The sequence below is a fragment of the Pseudophryne corroboree genome, chromosome 3 (genome assembly GCF_028390025.1).
Source record: "Pseudophryne corroboree isolate aPseCor3 chromosome 3, aPseCor3.hap2, whole genome shotgun sequence".
NCBI classification, from domain to species: domain Eukaryota; kingdom Metazoa; phylum Chordata; class Amphibia; order Anura; family Myobatrachidae; genus Pseudophryne; species Pseudophryne corroboree.
In genome coordinates, this window is record NC_086446.1 from 27,516,169 (window position 1) to 27,538,449 (window position 22,281).

General features: G+C 47.8%; 1 protein-coding gene across 1 annotated transcript in view; it reads left to right on the forward strand.

The window, feature by feature from the left end:
* The first annotated feature begins 707 nt into the window (after nucleotides 1-707).
* Nucleotides 708-22,281, forward strand: part of LOC135054582 (gastrula zinc finger protein XlCGF57.1-like) — a 134,167-nt gene continuing 112,593 nt past the window's right edge. The window contains exon 1 of the mRNA XM_063957742.1: nucleotides 708-769. Coding sequence (XP_063813812.1) covers nucleotides 736-769 — 34 coding nt within the window. The 5' untranslated portion in view covers nucleotides 708-735. The remainder of the gene's footprint in view (nucleotides 770-22,281) is intronic.

Sequence of the window (22,281 nt, forward strand, 5' to 3'; positions counted from 1 at the left end):
GAGTCCCATCACTGTGCCACCACCTCACTCACTGATAGATGAGATGCACAGTGACAAGAAGATCCTGGAACTCTCCAACAAGATCATTCAGCTGTTGACTGGAAAGGTGACTGCTGGGAATGGGACATTATACAGTAACACCAGGGGATGTGTCTGGGTGATGACTGGAGAGGTGACTGCTGGGAATGGGACATTATACAGTAACACCAGGGGATGTGTCTGGGTGATGACTGGAGAGGGAGCTGCTGGGAATGGGACATTATACAGTAACACCAGGGGATGTGTCTGGGTGATGACTGGAGAGGTGACTGCTGGGAATGGGACATTATACAGTAACACCAGGGGATGTGTCTGGGTGATGACTGGAGAGGTGACTGCTGGGAATGGGACATTATACAGTAACACCAGGGGATGTGTCTGGGTGATGACTGGAGAGGGAGCTGCTGGGAATGGGACATTATACAGTAACACCAGGGGATGTGTCTGGGTGATGACTGGAGAGGGAGCTGCTGGGAATGGGACATTATACAGTAACACCAGGGGACGTGTCTGGGTGATGACTGGAGAGGTGACTGCTGGGAATGGGACATTATACAGTAACACCAGGCGATGTGTCTAGGTGATGACTGTATCATTGTGTGTCAGGTTCCTATAAGGTGTGAGGATGTCACTGTCTATCTCTCCATGCAGGAGGGGGAGTATATAGATGAACACAGGGATCTGTACAAGGAGGTGATGATGGAGAATCACCGGCCCCTCACATCACTGGGTAAGAGGAGACTGTCATGTATTGTAGAGGGGAGAGCAGGTATGTGAGCCTCCTATATACAAATGTCACCTGATAATCACATTCTGCTGCGGGGTACACTGGGCTCCACCAGGATTAACATTGGGGTGTAGAGTAGGATCTTGATCCGACGCACCAACATGCTCAAATCTTTGACCTTCTTCCCAAGATGCATAGCACCGCCTCCTATATCACTCCGCCTCCATGCACAGGAGCTCAGTTTGTAAGTTGGTGCCAATGCAGTAAGCAGGCACTTTACAGGGGGCTGCCTCAGGCAGCCTATTTAGAGCTTCATTTTGAAGAAAAAGATTCTTGTCGGAATACTACTGAGCTGCAGCAAGAATAGTCAGACAGACTTCCCTGCGTGCAGCTCCATCACCCTCAGCGGCTCTGTATACTCCCGCGCCCTGGTTGCCGGGTCACAGCAGCGGAGGTTCCGGATTTCCTCTCACAGGTCAGTCGCACACACGCCGACCTCCCGGATTGCGAGGCCACTGACAAGGGGGAGGTAAGGGGCTTCTGTGCCCACACTTTACCGCGATCCAGGGAGGTGGGCCGCGCGCGCGTTGGCGTGGACACTGATTACTGGGCAGCCTCTCCACTAGCCACCAGGGACGTTCATGGTCACAGGTCAGGGTTTTTTTTCTTCTCTATATTAACCCCGTTTTTAGCCAGCTGTACCCGAAGGGGATGCCAGCAGGGGGTGCAGGTTGGACATGAGGCCCCTCCCCAGCCTCAAGGTGCCATTTCTGCAATGTTACCGCCCTGGAGCTGCATATCTCTCCCTCACTCCTGACCAGCGGCCATCACAGATTGAGCTGAGCTGTTTCTAGGACTGCTGGGGAAAATCCTCCTCTGTAGAACCGCCTGACTGCCAGTGCTGTGCTTCCTACAGGACACTGGGACAGTGTTACAAGAACACACACTTAAACCAGGCGCTAGTAAAATTTAAAATTACTTCATAATTAGTACTGATATAAATCAGCCGCAGGAGGGTTTATGACCTGGGGTTAGCAGGTCAATCTATATGCACCAGAAACAACTGGTGCAATAAACCGCAAACAAAAATAATTACTCTCCTGCGCTAAATTAGAAGATAATAAGAATTTACTTACCGATAATTCTATTTCTCGGAGTCCGTAGTGGATGCTGGGGTTCCTGAAAGGACCATGGGGAATAGCGGCTCCGCAGGAGACAGGGCACAAAAGTTAAGCTTTAGGATCAGGTGGTGTGCACTGGCTCCTCCCCCTATGACCCTCCTCCAAGCCTCAGTTAGGATACTGTGCCCGGACGAGCGTACATAATAAGGAAGGATTTTGAATCCCGGGTAAGACTCATACCAGCCACACCAATCACACTGTACAACCTGTGATCTGAACCCAGTTAACAGTATGAGAACAGAGGAGCCTCTGAAAGATGGCTCACTACAACAATAACCCGATTTAGTTAACAATAACTATGTACAAGTATTGCAGATAATCCGCACTTGGGATGGGCGCCCAGCATCCACTACGGACTCCGAGAAATAGAATTATCGGTAAGTAAATTCTTATTTTCTCTATCGTCCTAGTGGATGCTGGGGTTCCTGAAAGGACCATGGGGATTATACCAAAGCTCCCAAACGGGCGGGAGAGTGCGGATGACTCTGCAGCACCGAATGAGAGAACTCCAGGTCCTCCTTAGCCAGGGTATCAAATTTGTAGGATTTTACAAACGTGTTCTCCCCCGACCACGTAGCCGCTCGGCAAAGTTGTAAAGCCGAGACCCCCTCGGGCAGCCGCCCAAGCTGAGCCCACCTTCCTTGTGGAATGGGCATTTACATATTTTTGGCTGTGGCAAGCCTGCCACAGAATGTGCAAGCTGAATTGTACTACAAATCCAACAAGCAATAGTCTGCTTAGAAGCAGGGGCACCCAGCTTGTTGGGTGCATACAGGATAAAACAGCAAGTCAGATTTCCTGACTCCAGCCGACCTGGAAAACTATATTTTCAGGGCCCTGACAACATCCAGCAACTTGGAGTCCTCCAAGTCCCTAGTAGCCGCAGGTACCACAATAAGCTGGTTCAGGTGAAACGCTGACACCACCTTAGGGATAAACTGGGGACGAGTCCGCAGCTTTGCTCTGTCCGAATGGACAATCAGATATGGCTTTGTGAGACAAAGCCGCCAATTTTGACACTCGCCTGGCCGAGGCCAGGACCAACCGCATGTTCCATGTGAGATATATCAAATCCACAGATTTGAGTGGTTTAAACCAATGTGATTTTTGGAATCCCCAAAACTACGTTGAGATCCCCCAGTGCCACTGGAGACATCAAAAGGGGTTGTATATGCAGTACTCCCTTGACAAACTTCTGGACTTCAGGAACTGAAGCCAATTCTTTCTGGAAGAAAATCGACAGGCCGAAATTTGAACCTTAATGGACCCCAATTTGAGGCCCATAGACACTCCTGTTTGCAGGAAATATAGGAATTAACCTAGTTGAAATTCTTCCGTGAAGCCTTCCTGACCTCACACCATGGAACATATTTTCACCTAAACTGTGATAATGTTGTGCGGTCACCTCCTTCCTGGCTCTGACCAGGGTAGGGATGACCTCTTCCGGAATGCCTTTTTCCCTTAGGATCCGGCGTTCACCCGCCCCTGCGTCAACGCAGCTGCGGTAAGTCTTGGAACAGACATGATTCTTGCTGAATCAAGACCCTTCTTATCTCTTGAAGTTCCGGTTACCAAGTCCTTCTTGGCCAAACCGGAGCCACGAGTATAATTCTTACTCCTCTCCCTCCTATAATTCTCAATACCCTGGGTATGAGAGGCAGGGGAGGGAACACATACCCGACTGGTACACCCACGGTGTTACCAGAGCGACCCAGCTATTGCCTGAGGGTCTCTTGACCTGGCGCTTCAGGTGGGACGCCATCTTATGACCACCTTTGGTCTTTCCCAACGGTTTACAATCATGTGGAAACTTCCAGATGAAGTTCCCACTTTTCCGAGTGGAATTCATTCTTGCTGAGGAAATTCAGTTTTCCACTCCCGGAATGAACACTGCTGACAGTGTTATCACATGATTTTTCGCTCAGCGAAAAGTTCTTGCTGTCATTGCCCTCCTGCTTCTTGTGCCGCCCCGTCTGTTTACGTGGGCGACTGCCATGATGATGTCCGACCAGATCAGCACCGACTGACTTTGAAGCAGAGGTCTTCCTAGGCTCAGAGTATTGTAAATTGCTCTTAGCTCCAGTATATTCATGTGGAGAAAAGTCCCCAGACTTGACCACACTCCTTGGAAATTTCTTCCCTGTGTGACTGCTTCCCAGCCTCTCAGGCTGGCATCCGTGGTCACCAGAACACAGTCCTGAATGCTGAATGTGCTGTCCTCTAGAAGATGAGCACTCTGCATCCCCCACAGAAGAGACACCCTTGTCCTTGGAGACAGGATTATCTGCTGATGCATCTGAAGATGCGAACCGGACCATTCGTCCAGCAAATCCCCTTGAAAATTTTTTGCGTGAGATCTGCCGAATGGAATTGCTTCGTAAGAAGCCACCATTTTTCCCAGGACTCCTGTGCATTGATGCACTGATACTTGGCCTGGTTTTAGGAGGTTTCAGACTAGTTCGGATAGCTCCCTGGCTTTCTCCTCCAGGAGAAACACCTTTTTCTGGACTATGCCCAGAATCATTCCTAGGAACAGCAGACGTATCGTCGGAAAAACGCTGCGACTTTTGGAATATTTAGAATCCACTCGTGCTGTCGTAGAACTACTTTAGATAGTGCTATTCCGACCTCCAACTGTTCTCTGGACCTTTCCCTTTTCAGGATATCGTCCAAGTAAGGGATAATTAAGATGCCCTTTTCTTTGAAGAGAATCATCTTTTCGGCCATTACCTTGGTAAAGGCCCGGGGTGCCGTGGATAATTCAACGGCAGCGTCAGAAACTGATATTGACAGTTCTGTACCACGAACCATAGGTACCCTTGTTGAGAAGGGCAAATTTGGGCATGGAGGTAATCTTTGATGTCCAGGGACACCATATAGTCCCCTTTTTTCCGGTTCGCTATCACTGTTCTGAGTGACTCCATCTTGATTTGAACCTTTGTATGTAAGTGTTCAAAGATTTCAGATTTAGAATATGTCTCACCAAGCCGTCTGGCTTCAGTAACACAATATAGTGTGGAAGACTAATACCCTTTTCCTTGATTGTAGGAGGGGTACTTTGATTATCACCTGCTGGAAATACAGCTTGTGAATTTTTCCAATACTGCCTCCCTGTCGGAGGGAGCCTTTGGTAAAGCAGACTTCAGGAACCTGCGAGGAGAGATGTCTCGAATCTCCAAACTGTACCCCTGGGATAATACTTTGTACGATCTAGGGGTCAACTTGCGAGTGATCCCACTGCACGCTGAGACTCTTGAGACGACCCCCCACCTCACCTGAGTCAGCTTGCACGGCCCCAGCGTCCTGCTGAGGACTTGGCAGACTCGGTGGAGGGCTTCTGTTCCTGGAAAGGGGCTGCCGTCTGCAGTCTACTTCCCTTTCCTCTATGTCTGGGCAGATATGACTGGCCTTTTGCCCGCATGCCCTTATGGGAACGGAAGGATTGAGGCTGAAAAGACAGTGTCTTTTTCTGCTGAGATGTGACTTGGGGTAAAAAGGTTGGCTTTCCCAGCTGTTGCCGTGGCCCCCAGGTCCGATGGACCGACCCCAAGTACCTCCTCTCCTTTATACGACCATACTTTCATGTGCCGTATGGGATCTGCATCACCTGACCACTGTCGTGTCCATAACATCTTCTGGCAGATATGGACAACGCACTTATCTTGATGCCAGAGTGCAAATATCCCTCTGTGCATCTCGCATATATATATATATATAGACTGCATCCTATTAAATGCTCTATATCACTAAAATATTTTCAGTCAGGGAATCCGACCAAGCCAACCCAGCACTGCATTTCCAGGCTGAGGCGATCGCTGGTCGCAGTATAACCACCGTATGTGTGTATATACTTTTTAGGATATTACTCCAGCTTCATATCAGCTGGCTCCTTGAGGGCGGCCGTATCTGGAGACGGTAACGCCACATGATAAGCGTGTGAGCGCCTTATCCACCCTAAGGGGTGTTTCCCAACGCGCCCTAACTTCTGGCGGGAAAAGGTATAACGCCAATATTTGCTATCGGGGTAAACCCACGCCTCATCACACACTTCATTTTATTTTATCTGATTCAGGAAAAACTACGGTAGTTTTTTCACTCCCACATAATACCCATCTTTGTGGTACTTGTAGTATCAGAAATATGTAACACCTCCTTCATTGCCCTTAACGTGTGGCCCTAATGAGGAATACGTTTGTTTATTCACCGTCGACACTGGATTCAGTGTCCGTGTCAGTGTCTGTGTCGACCGACTAAGGTAAACGGTCGTTTTAAACCCCTGACGGTGTTTTTGAGACGTCTGGACGGGTACTAATTGTTCGTCGGCCGTCTCATGTCGTCAACCGACCTTGCAGCGTGTTGACATTATCACGTAATTCCCTAAATAAGCCATCCATTCCGGTGTCGACTCCCTAGAGAGTGACATCACCATTACAGGCAATTGCTCCGCCTCCTCACCAACATCGTCCTCATACATGTCGACACACACGTACCGACACACCAGCACACACACAGGGAATGCTCTGATAGAGGACAGGACCCACTAGCCCTTTGGAGAGACAGAGGGAGAGTTTGCCAGCACACATCAAAAACGCTATAATTATATAGGGACAACCTTATATAAGTGTTTTCCCTTATAGCATCTTTATATATATTTCTAACGCCAAATTAGTGCCCCCCCCTCTCTGTTTTAACCCTGTTTCTGTAGTGTAGTGCAGGGGAGAGCCTGGGAGCCTTCCCTCCAGCCTTTCTGTGAGGGAAAATTGCGCTGTGTGCTGAGGAGATAGGCCCCGCCCCTTTTTCGGCGGGCTCGTCTCCCACTCTTCAACGGATTCTGGCAGGGGTTAAATATCTCCATATAGCCCCCGGAGGCTATATGTGAGGTATTTTTTGCCAAATAACAGGTTTCCATTGCTGCCCAGGGCGCCCCCCCCCCCCCAGCGCCCTGCACCCTCAGTGACTGCCGTGTGAAGTGTGCTGAGAGCAATGGCGCACAGCTGCAGTGCTGTGCGCTACCTTAAGACTGAAGAGTCTTCTGCCGCCGATTTCTGGACCTCTTCTCTTTTCGGCATCTGCAAGGGGGCCGGCGGCGCGGCTCCGGTGACCCATCCAGGCTGTACCTGTGATCGTCCCTCTGGAGCTAATGTCCAGTAGCCTAAGAAGCCAATCCATCCTGCACGCAGGTGAGTTCACTTCTTCTCCCCTAAGTCCCTCGATGCAGTGATCCTGTTGCCAGCAGGACTCACTGTAAAATAAAAAACCTAAAACTAAACTTTTCTAAGCAGCTCTTTAGGAGAGCCACCTAGATTGCACCCTTCTCGGCCGGGCACAAAAACCTAACTGAGGCTTGGAGGAGGGTCATAGGGGGAGGAGCCAGTGCACACCACCTGATCCTAAAGCTTAACTTTTGTGCCCTGTCTCCTGCGGAGCCGCTATTCCCCATGGTCCTTTCAGGAACCCCAGCATCCACTAGGACGATAGAGAAATATATGATATGGCTGACAATAATATCAAAACTTCTATTTATTTAGTATAATACAGATTTTTTATTCGTAAATTAAGAAATACCACCATAAAAAGCAAGACCGGTCTTAATATCTCTAATAACCTTTGAATAAAAGAGTAAATATATATTTTTCGTTCTACACTAAAAGGAGGTGGACTTAAGCATGATCTGTGCACAGAATAAGATAGACTGTCTCTGTAAATATAACACTCAGTCCATATAAAAAGTCAATGGTCAACTCGTAGCAGCTGCCATTAGAACCCGTATAATGATTCAGTATCCGCAATTTGTTACTTTATATCATAGTTCTTTCACAAATGTAACCATCCAATATAACACATTTGGCTGTGTGAGAGCCGTTCCCAGCAGAATCTTACGTGAGGCTATGCAGTCAGCAGAGCGAGGATCCCAATAACTACCACAGTGGTTTCTGGCTGTAGGGAGAGCGGCACCTAAACTGGCGGCTGCCCTGATGTATTATGTGCGGCTGCTATGCTCCCCGGATCCACACCTCTACGTGCCGTTTGCAGGCACCGCTGGGCGGCTTCTTTCCTCCCGGCAATAATACTTAACGGCAACGGAGGATTAAGAGTTGATATAAAGTACGGGTTCAATTCAAGCAGGGGTCCAAATCCAAAACTACTGACGCGTTTCGCTCCTCCCACGGGGGCTTTATCAAAGAATGATTTCAAACAATTCCGCTCTGTCTCTAATCTCCGCTAACATACCGTATATACTCGAGTATAAGTCGACCCGAATATAAGCCGAGGCACCTACTTTTCCCCAAAAAAACTGGAAAAAATTATTGACTCGAGTATAAGCCTAGGGTGGGAAATGCAGCTCTAGCCGTACACAGCCATCAGTGCCAGATATGCCCTCATACTACCAGATATGCCCCCACAGTGCCAGATATGCCCCCACAGTGCCAGATGTGCCAGATATGCCCCACAGTGCCAGATATGCCCCACAGTGCCAGATATGCCAGATGTGCCCCACAGTGCCAGATGTGCCTGATATGCCCCACAGTGCCAGATATGCCCCAGTGCCAGATATGCCCCACAGTGCCAGATGTGCCTGATATGCCCCACAGTGCCTGATATGCCCCACAGTGCCTGATATGCGCACAGTGCCTGATATGCGCACAGTGCCAGATATGCCCCACAGTGCCAGATGTGCCTGATATGCCCCACAGTGCCAGATATGCCCCACAGTGCCAGATGTGCCCGATATGCCCCACTGTGCCTGATATGCCCCACAGTGTCAGATGTGCCTGATATGCCCCACAGTGCCTGATGTGCCCCACAGTGCCAGATGTGCCTGATATGCCCCACAGTGCCTGATATGCCCCACAGTGCCTGATATGCCCCACAGTGTCAGATGTGCCTGATATGCCCCACAGTGCCTGATATGCCCCACAGTGCCTGATATGCCCCACAGTGCCTGATATGCCGCACAGTGCCAGATGTGCCTGATATGCCCCACAGTGCCTGATATGCCCCACAGTGCCAGATATGCCCCACAGTGCCAGATGTGCCTGATATGCCCCACAGTGCCTGATATGCCCCACAGTGTCAGATGTGCCTGATATGCCCCACAGTGCCTGATATGCCCCACAGTGCCAGATATGCCCCACAGTGCCAGATGTGCCTGATATGCCCCACAGTGCCAGATGTGCCTGATATGCCCCACAGTGCCAGATATGCCCCACAGTGCCAGATGTGCCTGATATGCCCCACAGTGCCTGATATGCCCCACAGTGCCAGATATGCCCCACAGTGCCAGATGTGCCTGATATGCCCCACAGTGCCAGATATGCCCCACAGTGCCTGATATGCCCCACAGTGTCAGATGTGCCTGATATGCCCCACAGTGCCAGATATGCCCCACAGTGCCAGATATGCCCAACAGTGCTAGATACTTACCCTCCGTCGCTCCCGCGCTGTCTTCTGAATGAGGGACACTGAGAGCGCAGCGCACGGCTCTCCTGTGTCCCTCCTGCATCTCGCGCGGCAGCGGCGTGTGTTAAAGGAAGTGCCGGTTCGTGCTCTTCCTTTACCACTCAGACGCCGCTGCTGCTGGAGATGCAGGAGGGACACAGGAGAGCCGCGCGCTGCGCTCTCCGTGTCCCTCAACGCTGACTTGATTATAAGCCGAGGTGGCTTTTTCAGCACAAAAAAAACGTGCTGAAAAAGTCGGCTTATAATCGAGTATATACGGTACATAGAAAATTCTTCCATAATAATTAATAGAGATAGTGAACATATAAAAATAATTCTAATTGTTATTGAAAATAAAAAAATGTTTCCATCCTAACAGCGAATCGAACCAGCTAGCTCATCCTTCATATACCATTACACTACCATTACTCCATCAATATTTCTCAATGTTATTTGCTCTCTATCCTACCTATATAGAGTGTACTTCCATCATCTTAATATTATATAAATATATTGTGGTACATATTTTTAAGAACTTGTATATCATTTGGTTCCTAATTTAATAAAAATCAATATACATTCCTATAGGACATTAATAAAAATGCACAAAATCAAATAAATCATATCTCCCCACTCTACGGACTGAACTCTAGACCTATCCCTTCACAGTCGGTTAATCTACAACTCCTCTATCCTCTACTCTCTATAAATCCAGAAGGATATCAAACCTTATCAATACGATTCAGATTGTTCACTTATATACTTTATGGTTATTCAACTATAATCCCAAATCATCCAAACTATCATACCTCGAGCTTAATGGATGACTAGATTGCCATATATGGTAATCACTTCTTTCATACCCCCTATGGGTGTCCATATCATAAATTAACCCTATACTGCTAGAACTCTCTAGTGTCCTACTAAAGGATATCTTTATTAAATTGTCACCCTAACTAATGTATTCTTATTCCACGGCATTTACGCTCCCCCCCCCCCCCCCCTAAATTCAATATGGTATATGATGTATTAGTCTTAGCCTCGATAATTCCCCCCCCCCCCCCCCCACACACACACACACACCACCCCCTGTTAAAACTAGTAGATATGTTTGTGATTACCCTCTACATTCTAAAATGTGCAAAATGACACTTTTAATGAAATATGATAATGATAGTCACTATGTGACCTCATAACCCGCTAATTAACCCTATCATGTGCATAAACATATTGCTTACAAGATGGCAATAAATTGCCCACTTTCACAGTGAAGAACACTCTAGGGCAGGGCTGGCCAAACCGGTCCTCGAGATCTACCAACAGTTCACATTTTCCAGGCCACCTAGCTGCTGCACAGGTGTAGTCATTGCTAATTAAGATGTGCTGCATTCATTCCTAACTGACAATTCTACAGATCTCCAGGAGACCTGGAAAACATGAACTGTTGGTAGATCTCGAGGACCGGTTTGGCCAGCCCTGCTCTAGGGGAATGATTAAAATTCTATACTTTCATTCAATCCCTGAGGTGATAATGTATTCAGCCGAAAAATCCGCAGAGCTTCTTTTTTGCACAAGTTTCGAAACCGATCTCCCCCTCTATCGGTCCTCCTGACATGATGACCCCCCCATGACCCTGAGTCCTACAGGGTTACTTTGATGTTCTTTAAGAAAATGGTAGGATACACTGTGTTTAATGAAACCCTTCAGTATATTCAGATGATGTTCTCTAAATCTTGTTTTCAGTGTACGGGTGGTTCTACCTACGTACTGTAGACCACAAGGGCACTGCAGTACGTAAATGCAATATTTGGTGTCACAGTTGACAAATTCTCTTATGGTGAATTTCTCTTTTGTTGAATACGATTCTATTTGACTAGATTTCAACATATAACCACATGTAAGGCACCTACTCTTCCCACATTTGAAACAACCTGTGGCTGGTTGACCTAACCAAACTGAAGAGGTTGATTCACTCTTCTCCCTAGGGGGTTTCTTCAACATGCTCGGGGCTAACATGTTTTTTAAATTGTGATTCTTCTTGAAAATAATCTGAGGATCTACTGTGATCACTGATGTTAATAAACTGTCCTGTTGTAAAATTTTTAAATTCTCTTTCACAATTTAAAAAAATTTTCTGATGATCTTTTTCACACCAGCACCGGGCTCCACTAGTCAGAGAGATAATGCCACAGCCGGGGACACTTTTATATTGGTCCCTGCGGCCCTGGCATTAAATCTCTAACTAGTCACCCCTGGCCGGGGTACGCTAGCTGGCCTTTGCCGGTTTGGGGGGTCCTGCACCACGGGCCCAGACCTAGAGTTAGGGACCACCAGCATCAGAGGAGTCTTGTCGGGGCCTGGTGGCTTATCATACGTTTGCAAACTGTATGTAACTAAGACCTCTGGATTTCTATTATATGTTTATATATATATATATATATATATATATAGTCTTTCATGTCTTGGTACAGGTACAGCTCGGTGTGCTGGGGGACACCAGGGGTTTTTCCCCAATGTATTTCTAGCCAGACTACCCCCTCCCTTTCATGCACCTGAATTGTACTTCCTAATTGATTTGAGCAACTTACATTTTGTTCTGCTCATGTAAACCACCAAGGCGGAACAAGGAACAGAGTGGCAATGGCGGAAGCCACCAAGATTCTGCGCTGGGCGGAAAAATAAGAATTTACTTACCGGTAATTCTATTTCTCGTAGTCCGTAGTGGATGCTGGGGACTCCGTAAGGACCATGGGGATTAGACCGGCTCCGCAGGAGACTGGGCACTCTGAGAAAGATTTAGGACTACCTGGTGTGCACTGGCTCCTCCCCCTATGACCCTCCTCCAAGCCTCAGTTAGGACACTGTGTCCGGAAGAGCTGACACAATAAGGAAGGATTTTGAATCCCGGGTAAGACTCATACCAGCCACACCAATCACACCATATAACTCGTGATAGGAACCCCGGTTAACAGTATGAGAACAATGGAGCCTCTGAACAGATGGCTCGCAATAACAACCCGATTTGTGTAACAATAACTATTTACAAGTATTGCAGACAATCCGCACTTGGGATGGGCGCCCAGCATCCACTACGAACTACGAGAAATAGAATTACCGGTGAGTAAATTCTTATTTTCTCTAACGTCCTAGTGGATGCTGGGGACTCCGTAAGGACCATGGGGATTATACCAAAGCTCCCAAACGGGCGGGAGAGTGCGGATGACTCTGCAGCACCGAATGAGAGAACTCCAGGTCCTCCTCAGCCAGGGTATCAAATTTATAGAATTTTGCAAACGTGTTTGCCCCTGACCAAGTAGCAGCTCGGCAAAGTTGTAAAGCCGAGACCCCTCGGGCAGCCGCCCAAGATGAGCCCACCTTCCTTGTGGAATGGGCTTTTACTGATTTAGGCTGCGGCAGTCCTACCGCAGAATGCGCCAGCTGAATAGTGCTACAGATCCAGCGCGCGATAGTCTGCTTAGAAGCAGGAGCACCCAGCTTGTTGGGTGCATACAGGATAAACAGCGAGTCAGTTTTCCTGACTCCAGCCGTCCTGGAAACATAAATTTTCAGGGCCCTGACTACGTCCAGAAACTTGAAATCCTCCAAGTCCCTAGTAGCCGCAGGCACCACAATAGGTTGGTTCAAGTGAAAAGCTGATACCACCTTCGGGAGAAAGTGAGGACGAGTCCTCAACTCTGCCCTATCCATATGGAAAATCAGATAGGGGCTTTTACAGGACAAAGCCGCCAATTCTGACACACGTCTGGCCGAAGCCAGAGCCAACAACATAACCACTTTCCACGTGAGATATTTTAAATCCACAGTCTTAAGTGGCTCAAACCAATGTGATTTTAGAAACTCCAAGACCACATTAAGATCCCAAGGTGCCACTGGGGGCACAAAAGGAGGCTGAATATGCAGAACTCCCTTGACAAAAGTCTGAACTTCAGGCAGTGAAGCCAGTTCTTTCTGGAAGAAAATCGACAGGGCCGAGATCTGGACTTTTATGGACTCCAATTTGAGGCCCAAAGTCACACCTGCTTGCAGGAAATGTAGGAATCGACCCAGTTGAAATTCCTCCGTTGGGGCCTTCTTGGCATCACACCAAGCAACATACTTCCGCCAAATGCGGTGATAATGCTTTGCGGTGACATCCTTCCTGGCTTTGATCAGGGTAGGGATGACTTCCTCCGGAATGCCTTTTTCCTTTAGGATCCGGCGTTCAACCGCCATGCCGTCAAACGCAGCCGCGGTAAGTCTTGGAACAGACAGTGTCCCTGCTGCAGCAGGTCTTGTCTGAGCAGCAGAGGCCAAGGGTCCTCTGCAAGCATCTCTTGAAGTTCCGGGTACCAAGCTCTTCTTGGCCAATCCGGAGCCACGACAATAGTTCTCACTCCTCGCCTTCTTATTATTCTCAGTATCTTGGGTATGAGAGGCAGAGGAGGAAACACATAAACCGACTGGTACACCCACTAGAGCGTCCACAGCGATCGCCTGAGGGTCCCTTGACCTGGCGCAATACCTTTTTAGCTTTTTGTTGAGGCGGGACGCCATTATGTCCACCTGTGGTTTTTCCCAACGGTTTACCAGCATTCGGAAAACTTCTGGATGAAGTCCCCATTCTCCCGGGTGGAGGTCGTGCCTGCTGAGGAAGTCTGCTTCCCAGTTGTCCACTCCCGGAATGAATACTGCTGTCAGTGCTAGCACATGATTCCCTGCCCATCGGAGAATCCTTGTGGCTTCTGCCATTGCCCTCCTGCTTCTCGTGCCGCCCTGTCTGTTTACATGGGCGACCGCCGTGATGTTGTCTGACTGGATCAGCACCGGCCGGTTCTGAAGCAGGGGTCTTGCTTGACTTAGGGCATTGTAAATGGCCCTTAGCTCCAGAATATTTATGTGCAGCGAAATCTCCTGATTTGACCACAGTCCTTGGAAATTTCTTCCCTGTGTGACTGCACCCCAGCCCCGAAGGCTGGCATCCGTGGTCACCAGGACCCAGTCCTGTATTCCGAATCTGCGGCCCTCTATTAGATGAGCCCTCTGCAGCCACCACAGCAGCGATACCCTGGTCCTTGCTGACAGGGTTATCCGCTGTTGCATCTGGAGATGGGACCCGGACCATTTGTCCAACAGGTCCCACTGGAAAGTCCTTGCGTGGAACCTTTCCGAATGGAATTGCCTCGTACGAGGCTACCATTTTTCCCAGGACTCGTGTGCATTGATGTACCGACACCTGTTCCGGTTTTAGGATGTCTCTGACTAGAGATGACAACTCCTCTGCTTTTTCCACTGGAAGAAACACTCTTTTCTGGTCTGTGTCCAGAATCATTCCCAGGAACAGAAGACGTGTCGTCGGGACCAGCTGTGACTTTGGAATATTGAGAATCCTGCCGTACTGTTGTAGCACTTCCCGAGAAAGTGCTACCCCCACTACCAACTGTTCCTTGGACCTCGCCTTTATCAGGAGATCGTCCAAGTACGGGATAATTAAAACTCCTTTCTTGCGAAGGAGTATCATCATTTCGGCCATTACCTTGGTAAAGACCCTCGGTGCCGTGGATAACCCAAACGGCAGCATCTGGAACTGATAGTGACAGTCCTGTACCACAAATCTGAGGTACTCCTGGTGAGGAGAATAAATGGGGACATGAAGATACGCATCCTTGATGTCCAGAGAGACCATGTAGTCCCCCTCCTCCAGGCTCTCAATAACCGCCCTGAGCGATTCCATCTTGAACTTGAACCTTTTGATAGAAGTGTTCAAGGATTTTAAATTTAAGATGGGTCTCACCGAACCGTCCGGTTTCGGTACCACAAACATTGTGGAATAGTAACCCTTTCCTTGCTGAAGGAGGGGTACCTTGACAATCACTTGCTGTGAATACAGTTTTTGAATAGCCACCAACACTGCCTCCCTGGCAGAGGGAGTTGCCGGTAAGGCAGATTTTAGGAAACGGCGGGGGGGGGGGACGTCTCGAATTCCAGCCTGTACCCCTGAAGTACTACTTGAAGGACCCAGGGATCCACCTGTGAGAGAGCCCACTGTGCGCTGAAATTTTTGAGACGGGCCCCCACCGTACCCGGGTCCGCCTGAGCAGCCCCAGTGTCATGCTGTGGACTTACCGGACGCAGGGGAGGACTTCTGCTCTTGGGAACTAGCTGTGTGTTGCAGCTTTTTTGCTCTACCTTTGCCTCTCGGCAGACAGGATGAGCCTCTAGCCCTCTAGCTTTTCTGGGGCCGAAAGGACTGTACCTGATAATACGGTGCTTTCTTTTGCTGTGGGGTAGTCTGTGGCAAAAAAGTTGATTTCCCAGCCGTGGCTGTGGACACGAAGTCCGAAAGACCATCCCCAAACAGTTCCACCCCTTTATAGGGTAAAAATTCCATGTGCCGCTTTGAGTCGGCATCACCGGACCATTGCCTAGTCCATAACCCCCGTCTGGCGGCAATGGACATAGCGCTTACTCTTGATGCCAGCCGGCAAATATCCCTCTGTGCATCACGCATGTATAAGACTGCGTCTTTTATATGCTCAAGCGTCAGCAAAATATTGTCCCTATCCATGGTATCAATATTATCCAAAAGGGAATCTGACCACGCAGCAGCAGCACTGCACATCCAAGCTGATGCAATCGCTGGTCGCAATATAATGCCTAAGTGTGTGTAAATAGCCTTTAGGGTATTTTCCTGCTTTCTATCAGCAGGTTCCTTCAGGGCGGCCGTATCCGGAGACGGTAGTGCCACCTTCTTTGACAAGCGTGTCAGCGCCTTGTCTACCCTGGGGGGTGTTTCCCAACGTGACCTATCCTCTAGCGGGAAAGGGTACGCTGCCAATAATTGTTTTGAAATTATCAATTTCTTATCAGGGGAAGTCCACGCTTCCTCACACACCTCATTTAATTCCTCCGATGCAGGAAAAACGACAGGTAGTTTTTTTCTCATCGAACATAATACCCTTTTTTGTGGTACCTGGGGTATTATCAGAAATGTGTAAAACATTTTTCATTGCCTCAATCATGTAACGGGTGGACCTATTGGAGGGTACACTAGTCTCATCACCGTCGACACTGGAGTCTGTATCCGTGTCGACGTCTGTATCTGTCACCTGAGGTAGCGGGCGTTTTAAGGCCCCTGATGACATTTGAGACCCTGGAACAGGCACAAGCTGTGTAGCCGTCTGTCCTATGTCGTCAAACCTTTTGTGTAAGGAGTTGACACTTTCACGCAATTCCTTCCATAAGTCCAACCACACCGGTGTCGACCCCTCAGGGGGTGACAGCACATTCACAGGCATTTGCTCCGCCTCCACATCATTTTCCTCCTCATACATGTCGACACAGCAGCACCGACACCCAGCAGACACACAGGGAATGCTCTTACAGAGGACAGGACCCCACAAAGCCCTTTGGGGAGACAGAGGGAGAGTATGCCAGCACACACCAGAGCGCTATATATCACAGGGATATCACCTACAAAAGTGTGTTTTCCCCTTATAGCTGCATATATATTTATACTGCGCCTAATTTGTGCCCCCACTCTCTTTTTTACCCTTTTCTGTAGTGCAGGACTGCAGGGGAGAGCCAGGGAGCTTCCTTCCAGCGGAGCTGTGAGGGAAAAATGGCGCCAGTCTGCTGAGGGAGAAGGCCCCGCCCCTTTTTCGGCAGGCTTTCTCTCGCTATTTTAATGTATCTGGCAGGGGTTAATATACACCTATATAGCCCCTGGGGCTATATATGGTGTTAGTTTGCCAGCCAAGGTGTAATAATTGCTGCTCAGGGCGCCCCCCCCAGCGCCCTGCACCCATCAGTGACCGCAGTGTGTGGTGTGCATGAGGAGCAATGGCGCACAGCTGCAGTGCTGTGCGCTACCTTGGAGAAGACAGAAGTCTTCAGCCACCGAGTTTCTGGACCTCTTCTTGCTTCTGGCTCTGTAAGGGGGACGGCGGCGCGGCTCTGGGAACGGACGACGAGATCGGTGCCTGTGTTCGAACCCTCTGGAGCTAATGGTGTCCAGTAGCCTAAGAAGCCCAAGCTACCACCACTTAGGTAGGTTCGCTTCTTCTCCCCTTAGTCCCTCGATGCAGTGAGCCTGTTGACAGCAGGTCTCACTGAAAATAAAAAACCTAACAAACACTTTCTTTCTAGGAGCTCAGGAGAGCCCCTAGTGTGCATCCAGCTCAGCCGGGCACAGAAATCTAACTGAGGCTTAGAGGAGGGTCATAGGGGGAGGAGCCAGTGCACACCAGGTAGTCCTAAATGTTTCTTAGAGTGCCCAGTCTCCTGCGGAGCCCGTCTAATCCCCATGGTCCTTACGGAGTCCCCAGCATCCACTAGGACGTTAGAGAAATCACGTAAGCGCTTTGGCAGCAGTTTTCATTCCGGGAGTGGACAACTGGGAAGCAGACTTCCTCAGCAGACACAATCTCCATCCAGGAGAGTGGGGACTTCATCAAGAAGTTTTTGCAGAGATAACAAGTCAGTGGGGACATCCTCAAATAGATATGATGGCGTCACGCCTCAACAAGAAGCTTCGGAGGTATTGTGCCAGGCCAAAAGACCCTCAGGCAGTAGCTGTAGATGCCCTGGTGACACCGTGGGTGTTTCAGTCGGTCTATGTGTTCCCTCCTCTTTCACTCTTTTCAAAGATATTGAAAATCATAAGACAGAAAAGAGTGCAGACAATACTCATTGTTCCAGATTGGTCTCGAAGGGCCTGGTATTCCGATCTTCAGGAAATGCTCACAGAAGATCCGTGGCCTCTTCCTCTCGGAGGACCTGTTGCAAAAGGGGCCTTGCATGTTCCAAGACTTACCGCGGTTGCGTTTGACGGCATGGCGGTTGAACACCGAATCCTAGCTGAGAAGGGTATTTCGGAGGAAGTTATCCCTACTCTGGTAAAGGCTAGGAAGGAGGTAACGGGAAGCATTATCACCGTATCTGGAGGAAGTATGTATCTTGGTGTGAAACCAAGAATGCTCCTACGGAAGATTCCATCTGAGCCGTTTTCTCCACTTCCTACAGACTGGAGTGGATATGGGCCTAAAGTTAGGCTCCATTAAGGTACAGATTTCGGCCCTATCTATATTCTTTCAGAAGGAATTGGCTTCTCTCCCAGAAGTCCAGACTTTTGTAAAGGGAGTGCTGCACATCCAGCCTCCTTTTGTGACACCAGTGGCACCATGGGACCTTAACGTGGTGTTACAGTTCCTTAAATCACACTGGTTTGAACCCCTTCAAACGGTTGACTTAAAATTTCTCACCTGGAAGGTGGTCATGTTATTAGCTTTGGCATCTGCAAGGCGAGTGTCAGAGTTGGCGGCCTTGTCTCACAAGAGCCCCTACTTGATTTTTCATGTGGATAGAGCGGAATTGAGGACTCGTCCTAAATTTTTGCCTAAGTTGTTTTCTTAATTTCATATGAACCAACCTATTGTGGTACCTGTGGCTACGATTGACTTGGAGGACTCCAAGTCCCTGGATGTAGTCAGGGCCTTAAAAATCTATGTAGCCAGGTCGGCTAGGGTTAGGAAGACAGAGGCTCTGTTTGTCCTGTATACAGCCAACAAGGTTGGCGCGCCTGCTTCTAAGCAGACTATTGTTTGCTGGATCTGTAACACGATTCAGCAGGCTCATTCTAAGGCTGGATTGCCGTTACCAAATTCGGTAAAGGCCCATTCCACTAGGAAGGTGGGCTCTTCTTGGGCGGCTGCCCGAGGCGTCTCGGCATTACAGTTGTGCGAGTTGCTACTTGGTCGGGTTGAAACACTTTTGCAAAATTTACAAGTTTGATACCCTGGCTGATGAGGACCTCATGTTTGCTCAATCGGTGCTGCAGAGTCATCCGCACTATCCTGCCCGGTTTGGAGCTTTGGTATAAACCCCATGGTCCTTACGGAGTCCCCAGCATCCTCTAGGATGTAAGAGAAAATAAGATTTTAAACCTACCGGTAAATCTTTTTCTCCTAGTCCGTAGAGGATGCTGGGTGCCCGTCCCAGTGCGGACTAAATCAGCAAGACTTGTATATAGTTGTTGCTTACATAAGGGCTATGTTACAGTTGAGATCGGTCGTTGACTGATACTGTTTTTGTTCATACTGTTAACTGGTTGCGCATATTCCAGGTTATACGGTGTGTTTGGTGTGGGCTGGTATGAATCTTGCCCTTAGATTAACAAAATCAATTTCAAATGTCCCACTGACTGTTATCTGGATTTCGGTTTCACTAATGTACAACTCTATTTTATCACAGCTTGTCTCATGCAAGGCATTCCCTGACACTCCAAACCAGTCTGGGGAATCAGAATTGGTGCTCTCGTGGAATTGGTTCTCCATTTCTGCTCTTCTTTGGGCACCACAAAATTGTAAATGTTCTGACTTAAAAAAAATTCCCACAGTAGCCTTTTCCTGTTGAGTGTGGGATTGAGCTGCACTTTCTTCTATCCTTCAGACATCTTTCTCCAAGTTATGGGACAACCCAAATTTTCCACCAGGATGAAATAACAATACTTTCTAACAATGGATCATATGTGGCCTCCTCTTCCTCATTGACATAGCCCTACTTTGTAATGTGCCTTCTTATGCCAATGATAGGGATAGATGTTGGCTTCCAATATCTCCTAATTTGTAATTTTTATCAGGCAGGGATCCATGATTGAGTCGTGTTGACTCCACATCCTGCAAGAGGTTTCCTTTCTGTAATTTTTTTTACCTCTCAAATAGAGCCCTGCCTAAGAAAAAACATGAATTGGACGCGATGGAGGAGAAACATCTGACATCAATACTTGGAAATAGATATGTGTTAACCTTGTTTCCTCTGCTACCTCGGTTCATGCCCATAGCGCAGCTTCATATTCCCTCTTAGCAAGGCCCATCCCTGGTGTCCCAAAGTAGACACATTTATGGTATATACTGTGAAGTGTTGGGTTGCAGTCCATGAGAGGACTTCCTACCTGCCCCTCCTCACTTCTATTATGGAAACCATTTGGGTCACCTGTATCACTGAACATATTGCCAGTATTGGTAACAGTCAAGCTGACAACACTGCCTCAATTTGGTCGCAGTTGAACCACCATAATGACTTCTCCTCTCCACCGGTGGTCCTCATTGTGGCAAGTGTGATGTTGTGAGGAGACCTTTATAACATGCCCTGTTAGTGTGTCATGGGACATGATTTTAGAAGCACGGCTTTGATGTATGATCCGGTTCTCTACCCCGACCCTAAGCCAGTTAGGAGCACAGGATTGGTTTTGTTGTAGACCCTCTGCTGATATGTTATCTTTAATGGCCTGACATGATTTCTCAGTTTGCCTCTGATCATATATAAAGTTCATATAGATGAATAGTTACGTGATGTCCAAACACTCAATCCCTTCTCCTGACACCTTTTCTTCTTTCTGTAACTCTCCCCTCACTAATTACCTGATATAAACCTTGCAACAAACGCACTGTGTAATTAAAAAAAAATGAAAATAATTTTTACGGTGTCATTGATGTATGTCACTTGTACAGAATTAGTGAGTTCATCCTATTTTTGGAAATTAGAAAAACATCAGATACTAGATATGTCGGATTCTTATATTTTCCCTGGTCGCATCTGCCCTGTTGCCTCATGTCTGTGATGGGATTGGAAGGTTTATGTATATATATATAAACAAAGTGGATAAAAAAGGTTTTTCCCCCACACCTACACACACCCGCCTCTTGAGCTTTTACATATTTTGCTGTGTTTCCAACATGGAACCATAATACAGCTGTGGCCAAAAGTTTTGCGTATGACACAAGTATTGCTTTTCACAAAGTTTGTTGCTTCAGTGTTTTTAGACCTTATTGTCCTATGTTACTATGGTATACTGAAGTAACATTACAAGTATTTCAAGTGTCAAAGGCTTTTATTGACAATTACATTAAGTTTATGCAATCAGTCAATATTTGCAGTGTTGATTCTTCTTTTTGAAGACCTCTGCAATTTGCCCTGGCTGCTGTCATTCAACTTCTGGGGCACATACTGACTTGTGGCCGCCCATTCCTGCCTAATCAATGCTTGGAATTTGTCAGAATTTGTGAGTTCCTGTTTGTCCACCCGCCTCCTGAGGATTGACCACAAATTCTCAATGGGATCAAGGTCTGGGGAGTTAACTGTCCATGGTTTTGTTCCCCAAGCCACTTAGTTATCACTTTTGCCTTATAGCAAGGTTCTCCATCATGCTGGAAAATGCACTGTTCCTCACCAAACTTCTTGGATGGTTGGGAGAAGTTGCTCTTGGAGGATGTTTTGGTGCCATTCTTTATTCATGGCTGTGTTCTTAGGTAAAATTGTGAGTGAGCCCACTCCCTTGGCTGAGGTGCAACCCCACACATGAATGGCCTCAGGGTGCTTTACTCTTGGCCTAACGCAGGACTGATGGTAGCACTCATCCTATTTTATAGATGCTACATCGATGATGTATTCATCCTTTGGCAGGGGACTAAGGAAGCCTTTATACAGATGGTTGACGATATCAATCATCTTGAAAGACCTATCTGTTTCACACACAAATTCACTGACAGGTCCATGAGTTTTCTAAATGTCACTACTGTTTTGCATAATGGCAAACTTTTAACTACCATGTATTATAAGTCCACAGCCAGAAATATGACTCTACTGGCAACTAGCTACCATACTCCTGGAAAAGTAATTAGGGTTTAGTGGCGCTGTGCTTGTGGCCGAGTAGTTATGCAGATCAGCAGCTACCTAATGGAGAGATAGCCGGTCTCTCCTATTTACTATTAAGAACCAAATACAAAATTAGTTGGCGCTTAATAATGCATATACATTGTCTTAAATGTAAAAATACATATCAGTAAAAAAAAATACAATCACATAACGTACAAATACCAAAGAAATCACTATTTAGTA